This window comes from Fusarium mangiferae, assembly GCF_900044065.1.
Source record: "Fusarium mangiferae strain MRC7560 genome assembly, contig: FMAN_scaffold004, whole genome shotgun sequence".
In the NCBI taxonomy this organism is placed as follows: Eukaryota; Fungi; Ascomycota; class Sordariomycetes; order Hypocreales; family Nectriaceae; genus Fusarium; species Fusarium mangiferae.
The window spans coordinates 298,616-313,750 of NW_024573924.1; the positions used below are offsets into that span (position 1 = coordinate 298,616).

At 48.5% G+C, this 15,135-nt stretch overlaps 5 protein-coding genes across 5 annotated transcripts; 2 read left to right on the plus strand and 3 right to left on the minus strand.

The window, feature by feature from the left end:
- Window positions 1–1,110: 1,110 nt before the first annotated feature.
- Window positions 1,111–3,113, plus strand: FMAN_08675 (uncharacterized protein; the record flags this gene model as incomplete). Its single annotated transcript, XM_041829432.1, has 4 exons — window positions 1,111–1,270; window positions 1,322–1,971; window positions 2,024–2,503; window positions 2,556–3,113. The coding sequence occupies 4 exons, from the start codon at window positions 1,111–1,113 to the stop codon at window positions 3,111–3,113; spliced, it is 1,848 nt and encodes a 615-aa protein (XP_041680195.1).
- A 453-nt stretch (window positions 3,114–3,566) lies between these two features.
- Window positions 3,567–4,265, plus strand: FMAN_08676 (uncharacterized protein; the record flags this gene model as incomplete). The annotated part of the gene is made up of 1 exon (XM_041829433.1): window positions 3,567–4,265. One exon carries the CDS (start codon window positions 3,567–3,569, stop codon window positions 4,263–4,265), a length of 699 nt encoding a protein of 232 aa, XP_041680196.1.
- Window positions 4,266–5,703: 1,438 nt separating this feature from the next.
- FMAN_08677 (uncharacterized protein) lies at window positions 5,704–7,146 on the minus strand (the record flags this gene model as incomplete). Its single annotated transcript, XM_041829434.1, has 1 exon — window positions 5,704–7,146. The coding sequence occupies one exon, from the start codon at window positions 7,144–7,146 to the stop codon at window positions 5,704–5,706; it is 1,443 nt and encodes a 480-aa protein (XP_041680197.1).
- Window positions 7,147–7,600: 454 nt separating this feature from the next.
- Window positions 7,601–8,586, minus strand: FMAN_08678 (uncharacterized protein; the record flags this gene model as incomplete). The annotated part of the gene is made up of 3 exons (XM_041829435.1): window positions 7,601–7,829; window positions 7,881–8,068; window positions 8,119–8,586. The coding sequence occupies 3 exons, from the start codon at window positions 8,584–8,586 to the stop codon at window positions 7,601–7,603; spliced, it is 885 nt and encodes a 294-aa protein (XP_041680198.1).
- Window positions 8,587–11,651: 3,065 nt separating this feature from the next.
- Window positions 11,652–14,806, minus strand: FMAN_08679 (uncharacterized protein; the record flags this gene model as incomplete). The annotated part of the gene is made up of 2 exons (XM_041829436.1): window positions 11,652–13,783; window positions 14,728–14,806. 2 exons carry the CDS (start codon window positions 14,804–14,806, stop codon window positions 11,652–11,654), a joined length of 2,211 nt encoding a protein of 736 aa, XP_041680199.1.
- Between the last annotated feature and the right edge of the window lie 329 nt (window positions 14,807–15,135).

The window sequence follows — 15,135 nt, forward strand, 5'->3', positions numbered from 1 at the left end:
AGATATATGATGAAAAAGTACTGCTCGGTGCTGCGAGGTGTGAGAACGGAGCTTCAGAATGTCATCTACGTGGGTATCTATCTCTATCAGTTCACGCATACAACTCATTTCATTCGACATAGCAAGTGTGGCAAGCATCTCAGTAAACTCAGTTCTTGCAAGTGTCCTCTGAGAGGAGCAACATCAAGACACTTCACATTTTCCAATAGCCATCAGGCGAGAGTGCATGGCCCTTTCTGACAATGAAGCTTCCTTGACCTACGAATATTGCTCACGGCAGCTCGTGCAGGAATTAAAGCAATTGATACTACTAGCAATGCAAGCAAGTATTTCGACTTTGCCAGTAATGTATTAGAAGACTCGAAAGCTCGAACGCGGTAGTTATCCCAGCTTCAACACAAGCAAGCAAAAGGCCTGTTTACAAACCCGCATGAGCACAGTCGAGATGCGGGATTCCTCAATGATAAGTCCTCTCATGACTGCATGGAATTATTGAGGGGGCTCTTCCCAATGGAGTTTTACCACGGACGAAGGTCCGGTTATAACCCGTCTTGGCCACGTCAACCGCATATTAGCCACGATTGTGACACTGGAGGAGAGACGCATACGGCAAGCAAGCAGCAAACATATCGTGTCACAATCGGCTATTTGAGCCAACAAGAGACATTGACTAGGGGGATGTATAAGAATTACGTGTAAGATAATAGTATCTATGGACTGCCCAGTAGCCTGAGCGCATTCTTGTGAATGGGGGCGTAAGCTTACACGTATCGCGCATGTATACATTCGCCTTGGCAATGCAATGCACTGTTGAAGTAGGTAACTTGGGGATCAGGCTATATAACAAACACGACTTGCTTTGTTTCTCATTCTGTCTTATTTCTTACGTTGGATAGATGAAGCCACGTGATATCATCATATAGTCTATTCAATTCAATTCCCTCAGTTCAGTTCAATTCAGCTCAGCTCAGCTCAGCTCAGCCCAGGTTGGTTGGTTGGCTGGCTTATTTATACCGAGTTAGCTCCCTTCAGCCTCAAGCCATTTGTGTTTGCTCCATGGACTTCGCTGGAGGACTCAGCTCTGAAGAGATTCGCCGAATTGATCGAATAATGGATTTGGAATGGATGGAATTCGCTGAAGGGTGGGAGTGGCATGCACTGAATTATGTGAATCCTCTTCCTCCTATGATACCTTACCCATCTTACTGTGTCAGTCGTCGATGTGGATGGTGTCGCTTTTCGATCAAGCCCGGCGACCTCATCACAGCCAGTCAGTTACACAGCCTCTGAACGTCAAAAATCAATACTAATCCTATGAAAGGAGCATCTGGTGGCACTGAAACCGTTGCCTTTGAATCGTGCGATTCCTTCAACGATGAAAAGTTGCATGCAACTTTCAGGCGCTGCACAAGTGATCACGAGTCATGTGCAACAATCGGATACCACGTCGAATGCTCCGAGATAGCTTCATCATTCGGGCTTGACAAGAGAGCCTTTGTGCAAGTTGCTCGATATTCTTACGAGCCTTCGGTTCAAGAAGATGAGCGGCGACGGGAGTGGATTCTGAACCACTTGCACCAGATCATGAGTGAAAAGTTCACAAGTCTACCACCAGAGATACTGCTTATGATAAGCAAACATCTGGTCCCTCACTATGCGATAGCTTCACTGTCTCATGTCTCTCGGTCGATTCAATGCACGATCGAGCCATTGAAGGATGTATGGGCTACTCATTTCGACCTGGACGGCATTGAGTATATAGCTTCCTTGTCGAACATACCAAAGCCCGGAAGCCGTTTAGTCTGGAGAGAGATCAAGGGCCAGGAGGAGAACTATCTTTTCATCTCAGAAGATCATCTCGGTATTCGACAGATCGTTAACGATCCTGGAGCTGTTACATCGGTACAAGGTAGTTCAGGCTGGTGGCGAACACTCCCGATCACCAGCACAGTCCTCTCATTCTCTGATGATGTAAGTTTTATACCTTTGGTCATCATAAGTTACAGTTCTAATGCCAAGGTAGGGCCTCAAATTGCGCAGTTTTGCTGCCGCTCCATTGAATCCTACCATCTGTTGGCCGTATCCCATGGCCCCGGATGCGTTGAAAAGTATGGCTTATCACGTCACAAAAGACTCATCTCCAAGTCTCGGTATGACTATAGAAGCTCGCATGGTGGCTTTGGAGTTCAACGAGCCTGAGATCACGGGATACTCTGCTTGTTGGTACAAGGACCAGCTGGTCGATCTTCATACGCACAAGGCTGGAGAGTCCTTGGCTTTTTATCGTGAGCTGGACGAAATGGCGAAGCAAAAGTTAGCCAAAGAAAAGTCAGACGACTCGACCGCAAGTCCAGCGCCTCATTGGACTTACCATCCATTGAATCCCGGAGAACGTGTTGAGCAAGTCTGGTTGCGTTCAAGAAAAGAAGTAGACGAGAAGGACACAACTGAAGACGAAAGACGGCCAAAGACATCAGATACTGCCAATGGAACTGCGATATCGGTATGATTTGACACACCGTACCCCCTTGGAGCTTGAAGCTGACTCATATTAGCTGGTCACTAATCAGTCGAGAACACTTACCATAGGAAGAAGCAGTTCACCACACAGCGAGTGGAAATGCATAGCCAAAGAATCAACGGATATTCCAACGCTAGTGTACTTTAGCCCTCGTCTCGGTGGTATTTCTTTGTTCGCATCGCCCACTGTGAAGGGAAGTGACAAGGAGACCTTGCCAGCAGGACTCGCACCCGAACCCGAAACAGATCTTGTTGAGACCCCAGGAGTCTCGCTCGATGCTGTGAGAGAGGTTCAGATCTGCAGAGAACAATCTGAGAAAGTGACCAGTTCAATATCCGGCCTCTTGTTTCTATACAAAGATGGAAGCCAGGCATGTATGGGCAAGTTTCGTTTCGATCATGCGAAAGAGATTGTGCCTGTTGCCGATTTTACGTGCTTCTATCTCGGCACCAGATACTTGGGTCAAGGTAATCAAGTCTTGGGGGAGTTCTGTTTATCGAAGCCAGAGTATGAGGATAAACCACTGGAGTGGAAGAGTACTCTATGGAAAGGAAGTTTTCCACGGGAGATCATGCTATTAATGGACAATTAATTGAGTTTCCTGAATATATAATGATTGGATATATTAACCAGTAAATAAGCAATTGATTAAACCCTCTCTAGTCTCTTGATCAGTAACTCGTGACGAGGACGAGGAGAGAGAAGTTAGGGGACCCAAGAAGATTTCCATATTTTGACCACTGGCCGCTAAGTTTATGCAAATCTAGCCTAATATCTCTGTATAGTTCTATTGTTATCGGCGGATTATTGATTGATGTCATGAATGGGTAGAGTCACATGTTGGAAGCCTCGAGATGTGCGTGTTGCAATTACGTCAATTGCTCGTAAACGGTGTCTCAGGGGGACTTTAGCCACAGCATACCTAATGATAATGAGACTGCAATGGCTTTTCTATCCAACTTGACAATTATCTATTGATGACACTATCACTATTGAAATTGGTGTCTGTGTTTTTTCGACTACAAACAAAAGTGCTGACACCAAAATGGCTGAGTCCAACAAGCTCTACAACGACTACACCGAAAGCACATACGCCAAAGTGTGCTCAGATCATAATGAAGCACAACTAGAACCGGCCATGACCTCTAAAGACGAGAACGAAAGGCTCAGCCCTCTCCAGAAACACGTTCAATTCTGGGACCGCGACAATGACGGCATCATCAACCCATGGGACGTCTACAACGGCTTCCGCGAGCTCGGCTTCGGCCTCTTCTTCTCAATAGGCTCTCTTCTCATCCCCATCTTCTTTTCATATCCAACACGCCTCGGTCATTGTTGGCTCCCTGACCCCTTGTTCCGCATCTATGTCAATGACATCCACAAGGCCAAGCATGGTTCTGACACAGGCATCTTTGACTTTGATGGAAACTTCAGCCACGAGAGATTCGAGCAGATGTTTCAGCGGTTCGATACATCAGGCGATGGAGGCTTGAATTATGATGACCTATGGAGATTATGGGCGAAGGATCGCTGTGCAGCAGATCCAGCTGGTTGGACCTTTGCTTTCATGGAGTGGTGGACAACATATGTGCTTCTCCAGGAGGATGGAGTCGTGAAAAGGGATGACCTGAGGGCCTGTTATGATGGAAGCCTGTTTTGGAGGATCAAGAACGAAAGAGAGAGACGCAGTCAGTGCATGGACAGAAAGAGCTTTGGCATGAGAAACTTCTTTGCTTCAATTTAGCAGGCCCTCGAAAAGCATAGCCTCAATTTCTACCACGGGTCATCTACAGGTCACGTAGAGTAAATAGATAGCAAAATTAGAGAATATTGATCTTCTATCAAGCCTTTAGGTATGATTATCTCCAGTCCCACCTAATGTTGGAGACCTTGGTTGGAAGCCAAGCGGTGTTCGATAACCTCATCAGCACGTACAACTTGGGCCAACGTCTTGAGAGTGTTTCCTTTAAGAACGTGATTTTGTTTCCCTATCTAAATGCTTCTCCCTAAGAAGTCGGATACGCCGTAAAAGCCTCTTCTCTTGGCCTGAGACTGGTGTGTTGTAGGAGTATGGCGATGATTCTTTGCCTGCTATACCATCGCCGTTCTCAACCAAGTATTCGTTACTGATGAATCCTTTTCGTCCAAGGTAACGTCGCATGTCCATTCGTAGCCTGGCCTGGCTATTCGTAAACCTTTCTTTCAGGCATTTCAGATACTTGCACGAGATCTCAAGCGGAGAACTCGATACATCCAACACATAACGCAGACGAGTACGCGGAGGTCTTGAACGGGTGTCACCACCAGTTCCTGTTCCTTATAGCTCACAACGAGAGACTGCCGAGGATGTTGAGAGGGGTGATGTGTTTGTACCGGAATAGGGGGCTCTGCCAGAGTTATACAAAACGCGGAGTTAAGACTGACGCAAAGAGAATACGAGCATCTTACAAGTCTCAACTCTTGATAGGACATTAAACACAACTGGGTATGCTTGGAGAACAGAGCGGATAATGACTGGCTACTCCTTACGTAAAGCATATCCCCTACGCAGCTGTGCTACACCAGAACAAGACGTAGACCATCATTAACAATCACAAAACATGGAAGTCGTAAGCTGTGCTCATCTCTACTGTGTGCCATTGCCACTCAATTGTGTCGGTTGATCTGGAGTAACCACGGTCTTTATGAAACGACTGATTCGAAAGTGAGATCAGGGAGATAACTTTCCCCTCTATTATTACTTCACTGAAAGCAGATGCCCCTGAAACTTACCGAGGACATGGAGGTGATATCACGACTTTTTGGGGGACCAATCATAAAGCAAGTCATAAGAGTCTTGAATTCTCATACACTAACCGATCTCAAGGGCAAAATATTACAGCAAGTCATCCTTGCTCGATGACCTGTCAATCATTTGTGATTTGGATCCCCAGAATGACGACTATCGTGTAACAAGCACCCCACGATCGTCCCCAGAGATCCCACCAGCTCGCCCATCATTTAGTTTGTATGGAGTCGGGTCTCAGTTCTGGTGAGTGCTGTTGGGGGGATCATGAAGAGAAACAGGAAGAAACAGGAGGTTATGACCGAGTTCATTGTCTCTAATCATACCTAAACGCCTATCGGCTGACTCTTAACTGGCGAATTATACACTTTTGTACATATGACTCTTGTCTGGATCCTCAGAATCCCCCTTTACCATCATAAGCTCCCTTCTTGGTAGCTTCTTTCCATAACCTCTTCTTCACTTCCTTCACCGTCTCCCCTCTCTCCTCTGCCTTGCGTTCCAACTCCTCCTCAAGTTTGGCCTTTTTAGCAGCACTTTCCTCTGGCGTCGCCACAGGAAGTAGTGTCCGCTCAAGTGGGTTATAAGGAACCCAGCCAAAAGGGTGCAAACTCGAATCCACATCCTTCTCCCACCAGGCATACAATTCGCGGAGAGTAGGAGATACGTCGTGTTTATATGCCCCAAGCCATGCCGCAAGCGCTGCCCTGCCAAGTCCAAGTGCATACCTCTGCTCAACCTTTTGCTCGTAGGTAAGCTGCCTAGTCATTTCTAAAGACACTGGAATCAACGGGACTTTCAATCCCGGGTGCCGTTGGTCTGGGCGCGCCAGCACGCCAAATGGTGCGTCAAGGAGGCCTATGTATAACCTGCGTTTGTAGATTTTGGCGAACACTCCGTTCGTGCTAGGCGGATCAACCATTGGTATGGTCGCGTATTCCCTCTCGGTCGGCGGGTTGTCGGCGGCCAAGATGTGCCAGACTCGCAGTGGTATTAGTTTCATGATGGCCGATGCCCATTCTGAGGCAGATTTCAACTTGAGAATTTCCTCCCACTGATCCGTCTTTGGCAAGGTCATGAGTGTTTCGACAATGTGTTCCATATGCTTTTGCACCTTGTCTTGCTTCGCCTCGAAAATTGCGATTTGCTCTGGGGTAGCATCCATATTATGTTGCCATGGAGTTTTGGGCCGGCTTCGTCTCAGTAGCTTGATTCCCTTCTGTTCTTCCATCTGCCTGAGCTGGGCCAAGACACTGGGAAAATATCGGTCCATCCGCCTTGCGATGTAGTCTATACTGAAATATGGCCGTTTGATGAACTCTTCGAGCTGAGCCAACTCTTCCTCGGTCCATGGCCTTGCTTTAATCTTGAGCTCATCTCTTGGGTCTGAGGATAAGAGAAGGCCTGGATCTGGGGTCGGGGCATCACTATCACCAACGTCTTGGCCGCCAGTAACATGGTTACTACTTTTGATTGAGTCGTCTACAATTGGCTTCGCTTCGTTGCTGGGTTCGACAGCGCTGTAGGCTTCTATACCCTCCTCGGCAGCAATATCGCTGCTGATATGTATTGATTCGTCTGACTTCGCTTCGTTTCTGGCCTCAATAGAGTTCTGGGCTCCTATACCCTCCCCAGTAGTAATGTCGCTGTTGATATTTGTTGCTTCGTCTGGCTTGGCATCGTCACCGGTGTGAAGATATCTTGGTTGTTGGAGACCGAGGAGGCGAATAGGGCTAGGTTGTCGTTTGGAGACCGCAAGTTTGTTTTGGTGGTGGCGCAAAAGGCTCAAGGAAAGTCTACGGCTCGCGTTTGACAATTGATACAAGGAGAAAGGTGCCATTATCGTGGGTGCTGAGCAACACCGACTTCCTCGCGTTCGAAGTTGACGGCGAGACTGGAAAATGTTGCGTAGAGCAGAGCTTCAGCTTCGTAACACGTGACATGGTTTACAGGCACAAGACCGATTTTTTACAACTACCAACCGGATTTCGATGCCATTTTTGCAAAAGGTCTTATTTTACTCGCTCGAAATAAATACTGGCTTATATATGCAACTCTACTGGTTGTTTTACTGTGCATTCAAAGATGTCGATGGAGCGCGGTCATAGGGAACCCACATCGACAGCTTGGGCACAGCTAAGGAATATCATACACCAGAATAGACATTTAAAACAGCATGCTATGCGTAAAAATATATTCCCCTGCAAGCGGTAGGTACGTAATGTCGTGGAGTCTAGAACTAGACCATTATTATCATACAACATCTGCAGCATCCATCCATCTCAAGCGAGAACTTAGAGAGAGACACATCCATCCGCGCTGTCCTCAAGGAAGATACCGCCGTAAATAAGTCCCTCGTTCAAGTTGGCCTCCTGGAATCCAGAGTTGGCAACATCATCGGTACCAGTAGGCTTCTTGAGGATACCAATCTGGAACTGTCCCTGGCCGGTCAAGTTGCGGGCGATGGGCTGAGTAGCGACCTTGAGAGGCTTGCAACCCTTGGAGTAGTAGGCTTGGATGGTGCTATGATTGTTAGATACGATCGTTATGCTATATTTGTTGGTAGAGACTTACTTCTTCTCGTAGTTGAGAGTGATGGCAAAGTTCTGCCACACCTTCTTGAGCATAGGAGTCTCCCAGAGAAGCTTGAAGTCCTGGTCGAGAAGCTTCCAGGTAGCAGCCGTGCCGTTCTGTCCGATGAGTTGACCAGCTTGGAACTGGAACTGGTTGCCGGAGAAATCGGCCTTCTCGTGCCAGACATTCTATTCTTGTCAGTATCAACCACCTTGATAACAATTGAAAGAACACTTACCAGGTACTCATGGCTAAGGTTGAGAGGACGCTTGTCATCCTGCATGATGCTAAAGTGCAGAGTCTTTACACCCTTGGATCCAGGGCTGCCCTCATTGCTATCCTTGTTGAACTGCAGACCAGCACGTCTGAAGCCAAGCTGCTTCATGAAGATACTCTTGTCGCTGATGGTGACCTCAAGTGGGATGGTACCAGCCTCGGTATCGAAGCGCGACTTGGTCTTGGTCTTGGGAAGCTGAAGAATCTCGGACCAGGAGATGTTGTTTCCCTTGACGAAGCCGGGGTTGTAGGGGTTCCAGCCGCCGCCATTCGCCGTGTCGAAGTCGGTCAGAGAGGCATTGGCAGGGACTCGGCCGTCGAAGACGACGGGGCAAGTCTCGCTTGCTCTGGCGAGAACCTGAGAGCGTTGGCCGAAGGGAGAGGCAGAGACCACGGAGGCCAGAAGAGCAATGAATGCAGCGGTACGCATGGTGAACGAGTAACGGTATATACGAATGGTAAAGGAATGAATGAAATACAAAGAAATGAACGGATACTAGCCAGTAGTAACTTGAAGACAAAATGCTACAGTACCAACCATGTTATTGCGATGCAACAGCGTCTTAATATACATCTCGAACAGAAACCCTTTTCAGTCTTTCAGATCGGGTAATTCGGTAGGTGCTCCGTTTCAGGCCAGGTTGGTAATCTTGTATACGCGGCAGTTGAACAAGACATCCCACTTTGGGAATGAGAGTCGGTTATTCCACCCGTAAATATATATCTGCCATTGGAGGAATTATTAATCTGGACAGTTGACGGTGTATCTGAAACGTTTTCCAGAAGCCAGAGAAACTTTAACTGGGCGCAAATTAAGGTTTAATTAAGGAACCGGAGCCGGGTTGTAGGGGGATTCCGATATTTCGACGATAGTTTCAGGAATAGAACACGGGGCAGATGGTGGATATATTTTGAGACGGGACAAAAACTTATTTACTCTACGGAGTACGTACTCAGAATTTCAGAAAGTTCCTAGATCATCCTTGGACGAATCCCCGATGAGCAAAAACTCCTCGGAGGAAGGAACGGTCTGCCTCCCCCTCGGGGGCAAGAAAACAGCGAACCTCGCTGTAGGGTGTCAAAATAAACTTAGCAAAAGTCATCCTAAACTTAGGCTGTATCACCTAAGTCTTTTTGTCACTTAGGATTCAGGTCCTGTGTTTTCTTTCCTCCCCTAGCCTCCGTCAGCTCCGGGATGAGACGGACCCACTGTCGGCCGTGCTCCATATCAAATGCCGCCCACATCGGCACTTGAAAGCTCTTGGCTGCCGAAAGTACATATGTACTGAAGTTCATATTAAAAGTAGATCGGGTATCATTCCATTTTAAGCTTACACAAAAAGTGAGCACTATCATTTTCGCATTCCCACAGTTGACGGCCCGGCAAGTTTATTCTTCTTCCCCGCCATCAAGCTCAGACTTTGCAAAGTAACCGTCCACCAAGAGTCTATATGCAGTGCTAAAGTAGCCTTTGAATCTTGACTCCTTCACAAAACTCCGTATCTATTCTCTATTCTCACTCCCCCCATCCATCCCTCTCAGCCAGCCTCTTTTCCCCAGGATCCTCGTGTTACATCTGGGGAAGACACTTCCAATTCTCCAACATCCCAACAATCACAACTTCTCCGTGGGTAGCACAAACAAAAAAGAAAGAAGAAAAACACCTCCACCCCCACGGAATCTCCAATGCGGGCACGAATCAGCCCTCCTGCTTCTCGGCACTGATATCCGAGGAGGCTTCTTTCGGTGTGCCAGTTCTCTCTCGTGCAGCGCGGTAGTCGCGCTTCATCAGCCTCAGTTCTTGTCATGTTTCGCTCGGCACGTTATTTCCGCGATGCTGCATTAGTTGTGAACCGGAGTAAGTGTTAAGCATGACCGGTCACGCGGATCATGCATGTTAAACCGCTCCAAAGGGAGCAATGTGATCTGAAGCCAGAGCTTGTGAGTGAGCCAGACACTCACCCACTCACTCACTCACTGGTCGTGAGACTCTCTCTGTTCCGTCAAATCCTCTTGACCACGTGGGGGATTGTCACTGTGTCTCAACTTTGTCCAGAACCTTTGCGTTGATGACGGCTTCAGCCTTAGTCAGGTACCCGGAACAGACACTCAACACCAGTGAAACTCAGTGGAAACCCACGACGACCGGCGAGGCGTATCGTGAGGGTGTATTAGCGTCACGCACTGCTCTCATTCTCAATCTCATTCACATTCACATGTCCTAATGCATCACCAATTCTTTCCAGTGCTCAGCGTCATCGCAACGCCTCACCTTTGTTCCCAAGTCCAATGAGGCCCTGTGACATTTCCACTTTCGCTGCTACTATCGATCAGCGGTGAGACCGCTCCAACATCATATCCAAGCCAATATATCGCTCATCCCGACTTCGCTTTGGTCATGGCTAATACAGTATGAACATCGTCGTCATGAGACATGCGTGCATATCGCGTGGGATGCTTTCCGTCGCTTCTGGATATGTAACACCGAAAACTCCCAGCCCCCAGCATCGGCGCGTCCGCACACGCCACAGAGGGAGGAGTATGTACTCATCTGTCCCAAATTGCCGGGTAAATAATCATTCTTACAGTAACGACATGTGATATAACGTGCTACGATATCAACAAGTGGAATGCTTGCTTCCATCATCCTTCTAGTAAATAGATCTCGCTTCAATCCCTGTAAATCTAGATAATGCTCTTACTCAACCATCAGGCGATTGATAACCGCTATCTCAGAGACGTCAAAGCACCTGATAAAGACGTCAAATGTCGCGGCCACAACACCAAGTGGTACCGAAGACGGCCCTTCTTTTATGGATACTCAACACGAACCGAGGCTGGAGTAAACAATGATTGAATAAACAAAGAATGCAAGTCTATTGTGCTAGTTCGCAGAAAAGACTGGTAGCAGTGGCGTCGTAGCACCAGAGCAGCAAGCCCATATATACATACGTCCGTATACATATGTACGTGATACTTGTATGAATAAACAATCTTCAAGGGGGTCGCGCGCATCTTTGAATCCAAAACTTCATAGAAAAGAATAAACGGGTGAAGTGATAAACCCCCATGGTCATCCTTCTACCCGACTTTTCTGTCCATCTGCAGACCAATGGCATGTTAAATATCCATTATCCATCAGATTCCAAAAGAGCAAGAGACTGTTTCTTCGGGGGGGTATTAAGTCTGCTTTGCTTGTAAGACATCCATCCCCCACCCTCGTCGGCTGTAGTGCGTCGTCATCCGACGAAAATGGGGAAAAGGTTGTATACTATGTACAGGTTGGAGTGTAAAAGAAAAGAAGCGACAGAAATTCACCAACTCCAAACCATGTAGGCCTAGACCATCATCCATGGCCAGCTTGACCCCAACGCCAATGTAGGTGAATGCAAAAGTTATAGGCGCACAAATCCAATGTTGCTCTTATTATCAAAGAAATAGTTGTTTAGTGTTTGTAGGACATTTCAAATGTCGTTCCATCAGTCATTAAGTCGTCTAGTAGCCCGGCTGGCCTGGCATCTTGCCCAGCGAGTGTGAGCCAGTGCCCTTCGGGGGTAGATGGTTGTGGCAAAATATCTTTTTGTTGCCGTTTGCTGTGTTGTCCTTCTTGGTCGCATCAATGAGAAGAGCGGGGTCATCGTAGGATTCCAACTGGCAGCACTCGACATTCTTCAGCCAGCGGTTATGGATGACGTCCTCGATGCTGATACGCTTTTGCGGATCAGGGTTCAACATCTGTAGCACAAGACGGCGGAGAGCAGGTGGGGACATGCCCACGTCGAGGGCGTAGCATTTGGGGTAATCGGTATCAGAGATAGTGGCGTCGGGCTCTGGGTGCTTTCCATACCATGTTTCCCAGCCCTTGACGAGCTTATCATAATGGAGCTCTCCTGGGACAGCGCGGGACCAGATGGCGCCGCCAAAGGTGAGATAAATCATGACAATCGCAGAACTCCACACATCGAGTGATCGAGGGTCGTAATTTTCCTTCTTGGCGAGGACCTCGGGAGCGATGTAAGGCTCACTTCCACAAATGCCAGGTGAGCAAAGGCGGATCTCGCCGCTCATGTTACGGCCGCATTGTCCACCAGCTTCACGAAGACCGGGGTGAGTACCACAGAAAACTTCCGATACACCAAAATCGGTAATCTTGAGCTTACTGTCCTTGGTGATCAGAAGGTTCTCAAGCTTGATGTCACGATGGGCAATGCCATTGGCATGCAAGTAATGGACACCTTGAATAAGCTGCTTGAAGAGACACATGCGGTCCTTCTTCCGGTCATCGCCCTTGAGATGACCCTTGGAGACCAAGCTGAAAAGATCACCTTCCGAGCAATATTCCATGACATGGTTCCATCGCCCGTGATCGGTACATAGGCGGAAAGTCTCAACAATATTGGGGTGATGTAAGCTCTTCGCAATGCTGAACTCTGACTTGATCTTGTTCTCGTAGTCCTGTTGGCTTTCCCGGTGCGATTTGCCGCGGAACTCCTTGACGGCGTAGAGCTCTTCTGGGTAACCTTTTCGCATCATGAGGGTAACCTTAGAAGCCGCTCCCTTGCCAAGATGCTTGCCATGACGGCCGAGGAACTTGCGCTGGTATTCGAATTCGTTCTGTAGCTCAGCTACGTCCACAGCGAAATCATCAGGGAGGCTTAAACTCATGCGTCGAGCCTTGGCACCGGTACCGGAGTCAGGAGGTAGAGGCCAGACACTTCGTTCGGGTGGGTACATTGTCTCGTCGCCTTCCGCAGGAGGTGGGAGAGGGGTGCTGGGTCGGCTACCGTCATAGCTGCTGGCTCTGCGGGAGTATTCGGGACGCTTGTGTCCGGTTCCTCGGCTGGAGTTGTGAGCGCCAACGAAGTTAATTGCTCGGCCACGCAGAGTCAGACCAGTCGATGCACGGTTCTTCTTGAAGTCTCCTTGGCTGGGAAGAGACTTGTCAGAGTCACGTTCGCGGTGTGCGGGAGCCATTTCCAATCCATTGTCGCTAGGCGAAGGGGGTGAGTTGGAACGAGTAGTTGCAGAAGAGCGGTTCATGGAGAAACGACGGCGAGCTGCAGCACGTGGTTGGCCATTTGTTTGAGGCTCCGTTGGTGCGGACACGACGGAGGGTGTTGCAGATTCCGAAGGTATATAATCGTTTTTAACATGGGAATTAGATCGGCGGAAGAAGCTCGACATGGTGCGCTTGAAACTCGAGGTGGAGATGGAACCTCGGGTTGACTGACGGGTGAGAGAACTGCCTGGCTCAGGTTCTGTTGCTCTGGGAGTACTTGGTTCGTAGGTAGTAGGAGGGCGGCTGTTATTTACGGATTGTGATATATATGTTCCTTTGTTGGGGTTGACCGAGTTGGGGATCGCGATAGGTACAACTCCTGAAGATGTGGCTGAAGCTGTCTGGTAAGACTGCAGATTTTGGAGGTCCTGCAGGTCCTGGCTCTGAAGGGTGAAGTCCTGGGACTGGCGACCACTAACAGGTGTAACGGGTTCGGCGGCGGATTCGCTTCCAGATTCACCACCTTCTTCTAGGACAATTGATTCAGTAAGGTCGGTACTATATTCGCGAGGCGACGATAGGGACTGGAACTGGTTTGGGCCAAAGGTAGAGGATGAGGTACTTTTATCTGTGGCGGGAGCAAGCAAAAAGACGTCAGCAGGCAGGGATGACTTGATCTTGATGTTGGAGAAGTTGCAGTTGCAGGGTTCGGGTTGACATGGGACAAGGCTAGGGAAACTATGGATCAACCGGGGGGTGCATGAGGCAGAAATAGAATGGAACGTGAGTTATGAGTAAGAGGGAACAAGAACGAGTGATCATGCAGCAAAACAATTAAACTGGACCGAGACCCCCAAAGTGTGCCAAGGCTCAGCAAATGTCATGAATTTGTAAAGTCTAGGCTCAGCCCAACAAGGCACAGCGAAGGGGAAGTGACTGTGACAAGTGACAAGTGACAGTAACAGTGACAGTGACATTGACGGAATTATAATGGGGAAATGGTGATGGAAATAGACAAATGGCGAATGTCCGAAGAAACCCAACCTTCTGGTTGCATCCATCCAATTGCCGCTGTTTGCTTTGTTCTTTTTATTTTGCCCTTTCTTTGCCTTTGCTTTCTCAGCAAATAACAAAGTAGAAAAGTGCAAGCCCACTGACAAAAGCCGTCGCTCAAAGCCGATCTGATTCAGCCAAGTCTAGCTTCAGTTGCAGGTCCCACGTTTATCGCGTCACTACTCAGCTTGCAGCTTGGTCCGCGGCGCAGGGTCCACGGAGATGGAGAGACTTCTCGCTTCCGGTGGACGTGGGAATGACGAAATGAATGCGAGAAGACAAAAGCGGAGAAACAATCAAGTGAAGTGAAATGAAACGAGTTGCTGCTCATCAAAGAGAAACCCAAGACATGAACACGAGGGGGGGGATAGAAAAAAGGAATAGGCTTGACTTGAAACGGGCGAATGGATGGGCAATGCTTGCCCAGATGGGTTTGGGTGAGGATGGAAAGAGGCAAATCAAGGAGAGAAACAGTTGATTACAGAGACGAACAACAGGAAGAGAATTGTATGTCCATACCTGTGACGAGGGTGGAGGGTCCCTGTGGTTGGTGCTGGTGGGGTGCTACCATGGCCCTTGGGGCCGAGAGTGCCGCCATAATGCCCATCTTTTTCGAAGTCCGGTGCTGAGAAATAGCGAGATTGAGCCTTGAGGGCGCTTCTGCTGTTTTATCTCGGACGGGGCTTGCAGTGAATGGCGACGGTGTCGAATAGAGGGGTACAGAGCTTCGGTGTACAGGCGGCGCCTAAAGTACAGAGCAGGTGCTGTCGATTGGGGGAGGGCAGCTGGTCACTAACAGAAGCGAGGGACCAAGAGCTGTAAGTCAGAGCCACACACCCATCCAAGGATTGGGGTCAGTTGAGTGATGGGGACGGTACAGCGACTAGAGTGCTGTGTTGTGCTTCTGTCGCTGGGCAAATGGCGTCT